This window comes from Marmota flaviventris, chromosome 15, assembly GCF_047511675.1.
Source record: "Marmota flaviventris isolate mMarFla1 chromosome 15, mMarFla1.hap1, whole genome shotgun sequence".
Taxonomy (NCBI): domain Eukaryota; kingdom Metazoa; phylum Chordata; class Mammalia; order Rodentia; family Sciuridae; genus Marmota; species Marmota flaviventris.
In genome coordinates this window covers 76,840,782-76,856,998 of record NC_092512.1, presented here as the reverse complement: position 1 = coordinate 76,856,998, position 16,217 = coordinate 76,840,782, and the positions used below count along the sequence as shown (strand labels likewise).

The window sequence follows — 16,217 nt, the reverse complement described above, 5'->3', positions numbered from 1 at the left end:
AATACTTTTATAATTATTTTGTTTTCTGAGTTGTTCCATCCAGGCTTCAACCTCTTTTAAATGCACAAACCAGTAAGGGAAGGGAAATGTTCAGTTTGATAGTTATTGACTTATAAGAAAGTTAGCATAATCCATTGTTAAACAGACATGAAAATATAAAATACTTCTGTTGGATGATTAAATGTATTAATTTCTTTGAAAATGTCAGGGAGAAATGCTTTTAAATGTTATTCTACATCAAAAGTAAAGGGCACTCACCAGTTTACCCCATCTGCTTCCACCCAGGCAAAACGGTACTCGTTGACCCGGAGCATCAGCTGCAGACACCCAGCAACACACTGCACATACTGAGAACTCTACACCAAAAAAAAAAAAAAAAAAAAAGTACATAGTTTTAAAATGGGAAAGCATTTAAAGTCATAAAATCATGCACACCCATTTCTACAGGAAAAGTTTAGTTTTTTACTGAAATTGGTTAGCATCATTTCATCAGAAATTCCCTGATATCTTTTCAAAAGTTGATCCTCATGTTTGCCTTTATCTCTGCTTCTTACAAATGAAGATGATTTTGTCTCCCAAATTACACCTACACAATGCAAGACAAATTTAACATACATAATTAGGGAAATAAAGACATAAAGTAAAAGTATATTTGATACAGTTTGATAAATAAACATAATGAGCTGTAACATTTCAAATACTCCCAAATAGAGGCACTATAGAGAAAAAATAGTAATTATTCATGATTATACAAATATCAAAGAACAATAATAAAAATGAAAAAAAGAGTGGATGCATCAAGACAAGCCTATAATTAAATGACTTTAGACAAGTTATTGAATCAGTAATACAGTATTTAGTTTCTTGGTCCTTAAACTGAAGGGGTACTGTTTGTTTAAGGAAAATAATTCACTGAGCACACAACTAGACACAGCTTCAAAAAAGATCTGTATGGCACATCTAAAAAGTCAAATAAACACCTGTAAAAGGCAGTTCATGATTCTTAAAACAGTCAGTTAAATAGTAACTACCTTATAAAAATTGAGTTTAAATCTGAAATTTCCAATAAATATGAATCATTCTCCTCAAAGTTACAAACCCCTCCTTTTTACCAAAGCTAGTAGAAATACCTGGTCTGGGCTCTTCTTTAAATAGTTACAATGAGTCTTATATTTTTTAAGAAGTGGAAAGACTTAAAAGAAATTTCAGACTCTAGCCTTCATAAAGAGCATACTATTAAAAACAAATTTTTCAAAGGAAAGAACCATGGATGTTATAAAAATTCACAAAACCTAATATATATGACACTACTAAAATCTATAGTATCATTTAAACAACATTTGTAAAAGCCTAACACTTCAAAGAAAGTCTGGGCACTCAAATACAAAACTGCAATGATATTATGTACATTTGGTAGAAATAGACAAATGTTATCAAGGAAAAGGTTATATGTTATGCTCCACCTAGAAAGTAGTAACACTGTTCACACAACATATCCAGGAATATACTTGCCTGAAAACTCAAAACATTAGCATAATGACAAAAAATAGTGCATTTTCAGCTCCTAAAACAATCTCGATAATGGAACAAAATATGTATTTTTCCAATTAAGCCAGAAGGTACAAACCCTTACTAAAGAAGAGGAATTCCACCTTTCACATTTAGAGAGATATCTTGTGGAAGATTCTAGACATAAAATGGGGGAAAAAATGGCAAAAAAGGGGCACTCTCTCCTCTCCATTTATCATTTTCCTCTCAACACAAAAATTCTTGATTTATTTTAAGTCTTTTCTATGTTCCTTCACCATGGCTATTGAAATCTGTAATATAGTACAAGTATGGATTCTTCACTACTGGTGGCAGCTTCATTATAAATGAACTGGTCCTACAGCTGACTTGTACACTGTCAAAGGACCCTGTGCTTCTCCTTAATAGGCAGTGGCACACATTTATTGTAATAATCAGCTGTGTAATTATTAACTTAATGCTGTGCTCCCAGACACAATGTGGCCCTCCGAAGGCAGGACTCATACCCATCTTGTTCAGCACTTCACTCTCAGCATCATGCTGTACCTATAAGGCACTCAACAAATATTTCTCGAATTAACAAACAATGGAATGTGCAAATAAACCCTATCTTATACTAATTCCAGATGAGTAGTGCCCAAGTAGACATGATTTGATTGTTTAAAAGTCTAAGACTGTGATCAAAATTGCTATACTGATAATAATCAAAACTGTAGAGATAGACACAATTTATCATTATTACCCTATCTCTTCTGGAAGCCAAGATAATTTGATTGATTATTCAAAGTATTTCCTAGAGAAATTATGGACCTAATATAACTGCCTATTTTTTAAATTTAAATCATCTCAATTTGAGAACTCATGTAAATTTCTAATTTTCAGTTATGTCATCCTACTTTACTAGGAAATTTAGAGTATTAATAGCTCAGTTAGCTCAATAGTTTCCATGTAAGTTGCTAAAGTAATTCATTTCTCCACTGAAGAAGTATTATTGTATTTGGACTGACTTCTCCAATAGTCAAACAAGAAAGGCGTTGTAGATACTCACTGTATTATTTCCTGAATACTCTTTCTTATTATTTTTTAATATCATTCACATTTAGTTCTTTATTTTAAAGTCTTCCATGTAATAAAAATAAATTTTTTAACTTTTGTAACTATCAAAATATGTCAAAAAATGAGCCAGGCACAGTGTGTGCTCCTGTTAATTCCAGTGACTTGGAAGTCAGAGGAGGATCACAATTTTGAGGCCAGCCTGGGCAACTTAAGAGAGACCCCCATCTTGAAAAAAAATAAATCTTAAAGGCTAGGGATGTAGCTCAATGGTAAAATGCCCCTGGGTTCAATCCCCAGTACCGAAAGAAAAACAAAACAACTTTTTACAAAGACAATTTATGAACGTGTATATTTTTCAACATACTTTCAAAACAAAACAAATATCAAAATAAAAGGAGAAATTGAAATTTCCCATTTTAATAACATGAACAATTCATCATTATGACAACCACTTCTTCAAATGGGGAATATAAGGCTTACACATTTGATATAATTGTTGAAATTAAAGTAATGAGTTCAAGCTGGATGCAGTGGTGCATGTCTATAATCCTAGAGAGCTAAAAGGCTGAAGCAAGAAAATCACAAATTGGCAGACAGCTGGTTGACCACCACTAATCATCTGTCATTTGTCCATTTGCCCACCATTTGCCAGCAGACCACCCACGGATCGCAAGCTGCCCACTGCCGCCTGGAAGTCCATATCAAGAGTACCCACAGGTTTGGTTACATGAGGCCACTGCCGTCTTGGGACACTGGCCAGGCCTGGACTCAGGGCCTGCAGGTTTGCCACAACCACTGCCACCATCTTGGGGAATGGCTGCCTCAGTCTAGGGATACCAGCCAGGGCCTAGAGATATATTGTCAGGGTACCTGCAGGTCTGGTTGTGCCTGAGGTCTTCCTGCTGGATAAGCCAGTGGCTGCCCTCTGGCCGCCTCTTTGCAGGGTTGCTCCTTTGTGTGAGCGCATCCCTGGTGGTCTCTCTGCAAGCTGAAATGGCATTGAGATCTTGGGACTCCAGCAAGGCAGCACCTGGGAAATCTGAAGCCCAGGTCCATCAGATTGCAGCTGAGTCTGTGTGGGGCCAGTGTGGGCCTGGCAAGCCTGTGGAAAGCTGGAAACTGAGGGCAGCTCCCCAGGTAAAGCACAGTTGGAGAAACTGGGCTCTCTCCCGCTCAGTGAGTCCCGAAGTGCACAAGGGCAGAAGGGGCCAGCACAACGGGTAGGAAGACTAGAAGAGGGTGTGAGGGCATCTTGCTATAGGCTCACCCAGCCAACCGGTCTGGACCCACAGGACTGGAGCTACCATCAAAATTCAGATAACCCCACCTACCAGCAGAGAAGGGGAGCTGAGAAAATTTTTAAAAGCCAACGGAAGCAATCGTTCAATTTTCCATTGAGACTTTCCTTTTTTTTTTCTTCTCCTTCTCTCTCACATCTCTACCATCTTTGGATCCAAATATTTCCCATGTATCAATTTATTGAGGAATGGGATATCTGAATAGTATATTATAGTTTTATTGTATATTCTTATCTTTATATTTTTATTTTTTGATCCCCCTGTATATTTTTTCTCCTTTATCTGTCTCCCTGGTTTCTCTTTCTTGCCTCTCTCATGCTAACAGCCAACTGCTACTAATTCCTCCCCCTCACTCTTCCTATAAATTTTTACCTCTATCTTCTCTTCTTTTCCCTCATGAACATCACATCTCATATCACTTCTGTTCTCTCACTATCCATCGTTTAAAAAGGTAAACCCTTTTAGCAAACTTACTGTTTATATTTTAGACAATAATTGAATACATCATTCTATGTATAGTGACAAAACTGTAGACATCTTAATAGGAGCTATTTGTTTGAAGGTTGTATATTGTTTGCATTGGGTGCTGTTAATATTGGTCTCCCTCTTAAAGGTGAGGTACTGGAAGCCTTCAGGGATACTGTAAGTCTACAGGATAGAAACTGTACTGCCTCAGATCCACACTGCTAGATGGGAAGACACACAAACAACATGAAAAAACAAGAAAACAAAGCACCTCAAACAAACCAAAACGTTCTAACAATAGAATCCATAGACAACAGAGTAGAAGAAATGTCAGAGAATGGGTTTAAAAGGTTAATAGTTAGACTGATCTTCAAACTAAAGGATGGTATCAGAAAGAAAATGCAGGCATTGAAAGACCACTTCTATAAAGAGGCAGAGATTATAAAAAGGAAGCAAGCAGAAATCCTCAAAATGAAGGAAACAATAAATCAAATTAAAAATTCAGTGGAAAGTATCACCAACAGACTAGACCACCTAGAAGACAGACCCTCAGGTAATGAAGACAAAATATATACTTCTGAAAATAAAGTCAACCATACAGAGAACATGGTAAGAAATCATGAACAGAACTTCCAAGAAATATGAAATAACATGAAAAGACCAAATTTAAGATTTATTATATACAAAGACGTGGAGATATAAGCCAAAGGAATACACAATGTTTTCAATTACGTAATATCAGAAAACTTCCCAAACCTAAAGAATGAAATGGAAAATCAAATACAAAATTTTTATTGGACCCCAAATGTACAAAATTACAGCAGAACCACACCAAAGCACATTATAATGAGAATGACTAACGTACGAAATAAGAATTTTAAAGGCTATGAGAGAAAAAAAATCAAATTACATATATGGGGAAACCAATTTGTATCTGAGGGCTGAGAATATGACTAGTGACAAAGCAACCCTGGGAATGACGAGAAGGATAAAAGCATCACCTGAAGGATCCAATAAAGCAAAGTTCTCTAGTAGGAATCATTTTCCTTGCTCTGAATCAGAAAATTAAACAAACAAAAGAATAATCAAGAAGTGAAACACCTCAGGCTTAGAGGAAAAACTAAAGCAAATACTTTGATAATGTCAAGATTCTTGAGTACAGTATATATTGACATCAGGGACTGTAAAAAAACAAAATAATGAAATGTTGCCATTTCCACTGTTAGTTATTATTACAAAAGATAGATTCTGATGGAAGGAAAGAAATGGTGGAGAAGGGGTAGAAGAAAAACTGAGCACCTACTATGTGGAAATTCTTCATATAAGGAAACAACATATTTTTGTTTCATCTAAGTCTTCCAGCAACACTTTTAAGTATATATATTATTCAGCTTGCTTTGTAATTGAAGAATCAGAATTTTAATGAGATGATACAACTTTTCTAAGTCCATACAACTAAATGGTAAAGAATGTCTAACCCAAGATGGCCTAACATAATTCCTTCCATCAAACTGTGTTTCTTCCCAAAGGGCAAGAAATTCTCATTGTTGAACAATTTTCATTTCTTCTGGAAATGTGCTGCATACAACATCATTTTACTATGAAGTCAAGTGTTGCTTATGGCAAAATTTTTCACATTTCCTACATGTATAAAAAATGGATAAACAAATGAGGAATATAATGATAATAGTGATTTTTCTATGAAACTATTTCTATCCCTGTTTTTTTTTTTCCTGGTACTGAGAGTTGTACTTTACCACTAAGCTACATCGCCAGTCTTTTTTTTTTTTTTTTCAAATCAGGGTCTTGATAAGTTGCTGAAGATCTCACTAAGTTATTGAGGCTGGTCTCAAACTTGCAATTCTCCTGCTTCTGCCTTCCAAGTTGCTAGTAGTTGAGATATTCTTGCCTTTTCATTTTTGAAACACTGGTTAAAAAAAAAAGCAGCAGTACGGATCATGTATGTTTATTGTTTTAAAGTAAAATTGAAAAGTTAGCAATTAAAATATTCATTATTCTTAACTTTTAAAAAAGTGAGACAGACTTGGATTGGCACAAGAAGTGAACTCTCTACATACCCAAGCTAGTGTTCTTCTCACTGTGCTATGTATTCTACCTGAGAACCTACCACAACCTGCACTCTATGCAACAAACCTCAGTGATAAAGAAAACACCATTGTTAGAGTCTGTAAACAAGTCAAAATAACACCTGGCATTTTGCCAGGGGAATGTTAGAGTTCATAAACAAGTCTAGATGGTGCCTGGCAAAATGCCAGAGGGAGTGGTTTGAGAAGTAACAAAAGCAAGCCATTAAGTGTGGAGATTCCTTATTGGTTGACTGATGTATCTAGTTTATGCTAATTAGATAAGCTGTGTGGAATGTATAAATACTGCTCCTGTCCTGCAATAAACGGCTCCCTCTCCTGCTGTATCAACGTACACAAGTTGTTCGTCACCCCCCGGTTATTTTGCTGCAGCCGGACTGCGGCACACCATCTTTACTTCTCAACACATTTAAGAGAATATTATTTAGATAAACTCCCTGATGTTGCTGAAAATACAAATTCATACCATATTACAGTACAATAATCACATCGAATGGAAGGAAACTAATAACTGACAGAATTCACCGTCCTAGAGAATATGGTCTCAGAGATTCAGTCTACAGAATTACAAAGTAATTCAAGAATTAAGAAATTATAATATAAATGCACAATAAAAGAAATACAAAAGCATCAGTGATATTGTACCAAAGTAAAACCTAATATTTTAAAATTGTCTATGGACAGTTTTCATTACTCATTTTGATGATAATATGACTAAAGTACAAACTAAAATAAAGAAATAACACCTTATTCACCTATGAAAAAAAAAATGTCAGCACTGAAGCACAGAGCAGTTGTTTCATAGATACTGAGTGAAAATATTCAGGACACTGGTATCAGTGACAGATGAACTTTGGAAATATAACTGACTAAAATAAACTGCAGCAACCACTCTTACATGAAATGGAAGGATCCTGATTTAATTTAATATGTTTCATGACTATTGAATGACTCTCCTTTCTTAAAACAAAAAGTAAATGTACATATGTGTACATAGATGAGGTTTCTTTGCTTCTATCAGAAAGACATCGACTTAAATTGCACAGGACAGTATCAGGTATCAGTAGGGAAATGGAACAAATGGCACTCTCATACTTTGTTGAGAGGTGCATAAATTGGTTTAGAAAACTGGCAATATGTACTAAAATTAAATTCATATAACTCATTACTGAGCAAGTCCATTCTAGAATTAGGCACTCCAGATGCAAAAAGAATGTTCACAGCAAGATTATTCACAATAGCCAAAAACTAGAAGCAATCACTCAATATATAGCACTAACAGAAAAACAATGCTAAATGCTATGAGTAAATTTCACAGACACAATGTTGAACAAGCAAATCCAAGTAATTACAGATTTCATAACGAATGAATATGACTTCATTTGTATGCAGTTCAGGATCAGACTACATTAATTTATGGTAACAGATAATATAGTACCAATAATTTTATCAGAATTGAGGTGAAGGGAGATCTCAAACAGGTAGAATTACAATGTATAAACTCATCCCACCAACTAGCATCTGACCTGTGCATTTCACTTTACGTAAGTTAAGACATTTAAAAAACAAAAAAGAAGAAAGCTGGGAATGTAGCTCAGTGACAGACCACTTGCTTAGGCCTTGAGCTCAATCCCCAGCAACGCCAAAAAATAATGGTAGGGTGGGGGTGAAAGAATGGAAGAGAGGAAAAGAAGCAAAGAAGGGAGTGATTACCACAACAAGAATCAGAAGTTTTGCCACACTATCTCGGGTACATCACTTAACCTCTTCAAAATTGTTTCACTATCAATAAAAGAAAATATCAACCCTAACAAACAAAAAAAATCTCTGCTATGAAATGGAAATCAATTTCTATAAACACTAGATAATTGTAAGGTATACTATTATTACCTAATATTCAGGAATTAAAATGCATATAGCCAAGAATTCTCTTGAAGATGACTTATGAAAAGAGATCATTTAGTCAATATTCATAAAATACCTAGATTAAATTGAGATATATTCTTGAAAACTTCACTGATAATTTACAAATTTATAAATGTCCAAGTAACATTTTCAATATAATTTCCTTAATTAATATACTATAGTTTCATAACTATTGAGAATCTTATGAGGAAAAAGTGTTGTTAATATAACTAAGAAAACATGATTTACTTTATAAATTGCTAACTTATATACAACTTTCAAGAATACATCTAAGACATAGTATTAGGTTATCTTATTATAATCAGTGCTATGCTTTCAAAATGACATATAAAAGGTAGTCTTGTATTCAAATACTTCATCATTTAATTTTCTTTTATACTGTGTGTATGTATAATCCCTAGGAACTCCTTCCAAAAATTCGATCAGAAAAATAAAAGATTTTAAAAGAAATTGAAGACTTTAGAAGATGGAAAGTTCTCTCATGTTCTTGGATAGGCAGAATTCATACTGTCAAACAACCATACTACCAAAAGTGTTATACAGATTTAATGCAATTCCTATCAAGATCCCAATGACATTCTTCATAGAATTAGAAAAAGCAGTCATGAAATTCATCTGGAAAAATAAGAGACCCAGAATAGCCAAAGCAATCCTTAGCAAGAAAAGTTAAACAGGAAGCATCACAATAGCAGATCTTAAACTATACTAACGAGCTATAGTAACAAAAACAGCATGGTATTGGCACCAAAATAGACATGTACACCAATGGTACAGAACAGAAGACACAGAGACAAACCCACATAAATACAGTTATCTTATACTAGACAAAGGTACCAAAAACATACAACAAATGGTGCTTCAACAAATGGTGCTGGGAAAACTGGAAATCCATATGTAGCAAAATGAAATTAAACCCCTATCTCTCATCCTGCACAAAAATTAACTCAAAGTGGAACAAGGACCCAAGAATTAAACCAGAGACCCTACACGTAATAGAAGAAAAAGTAGGCCCCAAATCTTCATCATATCGGCTTAGGACCTGACTTCCTTAAGACGACTCCTAAAACGCAAGAAATAAAATCAAGAATCAATAAATTAGATGGATTCAAACTAAAAAGCTTCTTCTCAGCAAAGAAAACAATCAATAATGTGAAGACAGAGCCTACAGAATGGGAGAAAATCTTTACCACATGCACATCAGATACAGCACTAAACTCCAGGATACAGAAAGAATTCAAAAAACTTAACACCAAAAAAACAAATAACCCAATCAATAAATGAGCTAAGGAACTGCACAGACACTTCATGGAAGAAGAAATACAATCGATCAACAAACATGAAAAAGTGTTTAACATCTCTAGCAATTAGAGAAATGCAAATCAAAACTACTGTAAGATTTCATTTTACTCCAGTCAGAATGGCAATTATCAAGAAGACAAGCACATCTCAATGTTTGTAGCAGCTCAATTCACAATAGTTGAACTGTGGAAACAGCCTAGATGCCCTTCAACAGATGAATGGATAAAGAAACTGTGGAATATATATATACAATGTAATATTACTCAGCCTTAAAGAATGAAATCATGGCATTTACAAGTGAATGCGCAGAGTTGGACAATATACATGCTAAGCGAAGTAAGCCAATTCCCAAAAAACCAAAGCCCGAATATTTTCTCTGATAAGTGGATGCTCATCCATATGTTTCTTCCTTTTCTTAATATTCATTTTGTATATATATTTTAAAGATCACCAATATTTTGGAGGAACTTTGGATTGAACAGAGGGGAGGGAGAAAAGGGGGAATAGGCAGGGGGAGGAGATGGTAGAATGAGATGGACATTATTACCCCTATGTATGGGTATGATTGCATGAATGGTGTGACTCTACATCAATGTACAACCAGAGAAATGAAAAGTTGTGCTACATTTGTGTAAAAAAATTTTAAAATTAATTTTTTAAAAAAGAATATAAGCAACAATAATTGTTAGCGAGGATGTGAGAGGAAAGGTACACTCAAACATTGCTGGTGGGACAGCAAATTGGTACAACTACTCTGGAAAGCAGTGTAGAGATTCCTCAGAAAACTTGGATTGGAGACACCATTTGGCCCAGCTATCCTACCCCTGTGTTTATACCCAAAGGAGTTAAAAATAGGCATACTACAGTGATGTAGCCACTTCAATGTTTATAGCAGCTCAACTCACAAGAGCTAAACTATGTAACCAATCTAAGTGTCCTTCAACAGATGAATGGATAAAGAAAATGTGGTATATACACACAATGGAATATTATTCAGCCTTAAAGAAGAACAAAATTATGGCATTTGCAGGTAAATGGATGGAGTTGGAGAATGTCATGGTAAGTGAAATAAGCTAATTCCAAAAATCCAAAGACTCAATGTTTTCTCTGATATGCCGATGCTGATTCATAATGTGGGGGAGGGGCACTAGGGAAGAATGCAGGAACTCTGGATTGGGCAGAGGGGAGTGAGGGGAAGGGAGGGGCTCTAGGGGTAGGAGGAATGATGGAATGAGACGGACATTATTACCCCATGTACATGTATGATTGCAAGAATGATTGTGCATCATGTATGGTCAGAGAAATTAGAAGTTGTGCTTCATTTGTGTACAATGAGTTGAAATGCATCCTGCTGTCATGTATAACTAATTAGAACAAATTTTGAAAAAAATTTTTAATTAAAATTAAAAATTCTTAAGTTTCTTCCTTTTCTTAATATTCATTTTGTATATATATTTTAAAGATCACCAATATTTAAAAGTATTAACTTCGTGATGAAAGACAAAGAAAAACCACCAAGAACTGCTTTGAGTAAATAACATGTTCTTGAAATTTACACTTAAGACAAGTACAGCAATCTCCCTTATCTACCAGTAATATGTTCCAAGAACCCTGGTAGATACCTGAAACTGCAAATAGTCCTAAACCCTATATATGTTTTCTCCTACATATACATATTTATGATGAAGTTTAATTTATAAATTAGACACAGTAAGAGATTAACACCCATAATAATATAGAACAACTGTAACAACAGACTATGACAAAAGTTATTTAAAACTTACAAGTCTTTTATTTCAGGAATTTTCCACTTAATATTCTCAGACCACCATTGACTACTGATGACTAGAAAGCAAAACAACAAAAGAGTGGGGAACTGCTATAATCAACTGCATGTTAGTATCATACCCCACAGACTCCACAACTCCCCAGCTAAAGCAGATTATAATTTAAGAATAGGCCTGATTGTGTGCATTACTGACACAGCCCACATATATCTACTGCTTGGACAGCACTTTTGATGGATTGGAAACAAAGAGTTAAATCACGGATATCCTTTACCTCTTCTGAAAGACTGAAAAAAAAAAAAATCACATCATCACAGCACTAAATTAAAAATGAGCCAAAGCAGTAAAACCAACCTTCATTAACAAGGATAGAACTGCCACAGAATTTAAGGAATGTAACAAAAACCCAAAGAAACTAAGTTGTTCTCCCACCATTCTGAAATGCTATCATGGCATGCTAAAACATGGATGAATCTTGAAACATTATGCTAAGTTAAAGAAGCCAGTCACAGAAAACCAAGTACACATTTTCATTTCTGTGAAATGTTTAAAAGAGGAGTAGATTTGTGGTTGCCAGGAGCTGAAAGGGGAGAGCAGAAATGAGAAAGACTGTGGGTGTGTACAGGTGCTTTCCATTTTTCTGAGGTGCTGAAAATGTTCAAAGTTAGACTGTGGTAATGATTGCACAACTGCATAAGTATACTAAAAACCACTGAACTGCAAGTGGATGAATTTTATAGTACATGAAAAAAATTTCAATAAAGCTTTTTTTAAAATCTTAAATAAAATTGAAAACTTACTTCCTCACTCAAACCAGCCACACACCCCAGTGCTACCTGGCTAGTGGCTGCCATAATGGATGGTACAGATAGACAAAGTTTCCTTCAGCACAAAAAATTCTATTGTGTGGAACAGTTCCAGAACACTGAGATGTAACATGTAACCAGCAAGGAGAATTTGGAAATTCCAGTCTTTCACTAGCAGTGAAACAATGTCCTCTAGAAATAACTGATACAAGACTAGATCTGCAATGGAAGTAGACAGAAAACAGGAAACGGTCAAATGTGGAAGCTAGGAGACATTCTGCTCTCCTACCCACAGGTATTAAGTGTTAAGTAGTCAGAAGAAAAAGGAAAACAAAGAAACAAAAACTCCAGATTCTAAGTCTTCCAAAGACTGTAAGAGATCACAGTATTCTCTTGTCAGGCCATCAGCCCAACAATCCACTTTCCAGGTTGTGATGCTTCCTCAGAAAGAGATTTTTTTTTATCTATATATGACAGTGGAATGGATTACAATTCTTATCAAACATATAGAGCACAATTTTTCATAAGTCTGGTTGTATACATTCACACCAATTCCTGTCTTCATTTATGTACTTTGGATAATAATAATCATCACATTCCACCATCATTTATAACCCCATGCACCCTCCCTCCCCTCCAACCTCTCTGCCCTATCTAAAGTTTGTCTATTCCAGAAAAAGAGATTTATAATGTACATTCAAAAACCAGTAAGAACTAAGTAGATGAAGTAAGTAGATATAATTTGATGTTGTATATTATTTTCACAACTAGGTAAAGAGAATATAACACATTATGAGGAAATTCCACCTTTGCAATATTACATATTAAATTAAAATATTTGTAATGATCCACTCATGATGATGCTTCTGTGGACAATTTTTAAAAACTGTTCAAAATGTTTCTTATAGTGCAGTGTACAAATTTTTCTTGTTTTGTACTGCCATCAAGTGGCAATATTATGAAATGCAGAATACCAAACTGCTTTTCTCCATTCTCTGAAAACCTAAAAGGGGCTTTCAAGACACATTGACCTATTTAAAAGTCTGAGTAGGTAATGTGATTTGAGAAATGCCTAAAAATTCAAACCTGTCCAGTTGCCTCAAGAATAATTCTCTCACTAAGCCATTCATTTCACTGGAGTTTCTGCTACTCATTGGCTGTATGACCTGGGCAAACTGGTGTTTTTCTGCTTGGCCTCCCTGCTTATCATAAAACATGGCTAATATTACAACCTTCATCAAAGAAAGAGTTTGATTACTCAGGCAATGTAAATGTAAAGTGAGTAAAACAGTGGCAGGCAGAGAGTAAGTGCTCAGTAAATAGATTTCCTCTCCCCACCCTCGTCCCAAAAAGGCTCAGCTAGTTCTACACTGTGTTCTGATTCCACTTCAGATTCCCTTTTCTGGTCTAACATACTATTTGTCAAGTCCTTCAACCCATGCCAACCAGGAAAGCCAGGATCCTAACTTTGACAATGGATTCTGCTGTCTAGTCTTAGAACATACATAATGGTATGTTCCATTTAGATCATGGAAGCTCTAATAATCAAAATGGATATTAACTGGCCTATAAAGAGCTTAATTTAGTTCTACTATCTACAGCTTGTAGACACTACTCTCTAATGATGCTTTCAAGTATATCTACTCTCTAAAGGTGCTTTCAAGAAACATTTCCAGCAAATGAAGCTAATTAAAAGCTCACCTTCATTTCTCTTCCCCCCACCAATCTTTCTCTCAGCTCATTCAAGTCATACCCATCCTTACTGTGTAAACTTATTTCCAATCCCTGACCTATCAGAGTACAAGCAAAGTTAAACCATTCTCAAATGGTTTATCCAAGAAAGGAAATTGGGGAACCATGATTAGTTTCAACCATTAACTTTTTGGCTCTACAAAAAGGTGGGGAGAGATTGATTGAAAGGGAGGGTGAGGGGGTCCAGGTTTGAACACCATGTAGTCCACAAAAAGTCCTAAGCAGCACAGTGCAACAGCACATTTTAGGGCCATCAGTGAACTGAATCCCTGTTAACTGTTCAATACACTATTCACCCACTGGTTAGACAGATATTAGTTAGCTTTGTCAGACAACTGTGAAGAGAGTAACTTTATGATTATTTACTCCAGTTTTACACCTGAATTGAGATGCTTGTTGAATTCAGGTCTAAATGGACTGAAAAAAGAGAACAGAAAGGACAAGTTTCTTGGGGCAGGGATGGTGGCTCAGGGGTAGAGTGCTTGCCTCACATGTGTGAGGTACTGGGTTCAATTCTCAGCACCACATATAAATAAATGAATAAAATAAAGGTCTGTGAACACTAAAAAATATTTTTAAAAAAAAAAAGAAAGACAAGTTTCTTGACCATAGAAAAATTGATCACCACAGATCACATGTAATATATTGTTTTTGTTATGGTTTGGATCTGAAATGTCCCCTGAAAGTCTCATGTTTTAAAGCTTGGTCCCCATTTGATGGATTAATAATTTAAATGGACTACTAGAAGGTGGTGAAAACTATAGGTAGGTGGGGCATGGTTAGAGGAAGTAGGTCACTGGGGATTATATTCTCATCCTTCCTCCCTCTCTCCCTATCCCCTTCCCTTCTTCCCTCCATCTCCTTCTTCTCCTCTACTTCTTTTACTGCCGTGAGCTGAGAAGCCTTCCTCCACAACACCATTGCGCCATAATGTTCTGCCTCATCTCAGGCCCAAAGCTATGGAACCAGCTGACCATGGACTGAAACTCTGAACCCATGAGCCAAAATAAATCTTTCCTCCTTTAAGTTGTTCATATTAGATATTTTGGTTACAGCAAGAAAAAGCTAAATAACACCACTCTGCAATACAACCGAACTAAGTGGGGGTGGACAACACATCAAATTCATAGATTTACATTTGGGCAACTAGTAAACCCCTTGAAACTTTAAATATCTGTGACTCAAAATAATTTCTTTTTAGAGTGTGAGGAGGCCAGTGAATTAAGGAGGAATGTACTTACATCACTTGAAGAGACTGTTCCTGTTTCAACAGCAACACCGCTACCACGAAGTTTCTATTACGAAATAAATTACTTATTACTTAGTTTTGTTTTAATTTTTAACCTGATAATAGCTTATAAAAGGGACCTCAGTGAATTTAATAATTATTTTTCCCTAATCCTACATTATAAAAAAACATGAGGATGATGTAAAATATTCTAAGTATCATTATACTCTTCCAGAAAATATCTTAATTGATAGATTACTAAAAATGGAAAAATAATCTGATGCTAATCTGATGCTAAATTTTATATGTGAAAATTTATAATATAATATATAATATAATATAATGAAAATTTCCATTTCAAGATTTATTTACTGAATTTTTTTCCAAGATGAAGACTGCTTCTCACTGAACTATCTACATTATATTCTGTGGCAAAGCTTTTCAAAATAGGTGCCTGACAATAGAAGATACTACATGAGACTGAAGATTAGGTCATATATAGGAATGCTAATAAATTATGACAATCAACACCTCAAATATTATATAGACATGACCAAAGAAAATGTAAGGTAGAGAGTCAAAGGCTGAAATGCAAGAAGAAAAGTAACAATGAATTGCTCAAAGGAAATGTTTATTTTTATTCAATAACTACCAAGTAGTTGAACTACCAACTACCCAAAAAAAAAAAAATGCCAGTATAAAGTCAAAGAACAAAATATCCAAACCTGTAACTAACTTGAGCTTTTGAAAGTTTATTTCCTCTAAAATCAAGAAAATTATAGTCCTTTTTATGGGGGGAGGAAAAAACACTTGAGGGAAAGAAAGAGAGACTTTTCATATATAGCACTGTTCTATGACATTTGAGCAAGGTAAAGTAGTAAATGAAATCATAAATAATCCTACATTACTTCCTTTGAATAAGAAGTCTACAATTTAATACCGATAAAAGGCTGTTGAAGAACATTCTG

The 16,217-nt window shown here is 35.0% G+C and overlaps 1 protein-coding gene across 2 annotated transcripts in view; it reads right to left on the bottom strand.

Annotated features, from left to right (window-relative positions):
- The window catches only part of Atp6v1h (ATPase H+ transporting V1 subunit H), a 108,430-nt gene that overhangs the window by 76,398 nt on the left and 15,815 nt on the right, over positions 1-16,217 (bottom strand). The window contains exons 7-8 of one of the 2 annotated variants that reach the window (XM_027932874.2): positions 15,263-15,316; positions 259-356 (exon numbers count right to left, since the gene is read on the bottom strand). In XM_027932874.2, coding sequence (XP_027788675.1) covers positions 259-356; positions 15,263-15,316 — 152 coding nt within the window. The remainder of the gene's footprint in view (positions 1-258; positions 357-15,262; positions 15,317-16,217) is intronic. The other variant, XM_027932875.2, reaches the window with a different exon arrangement.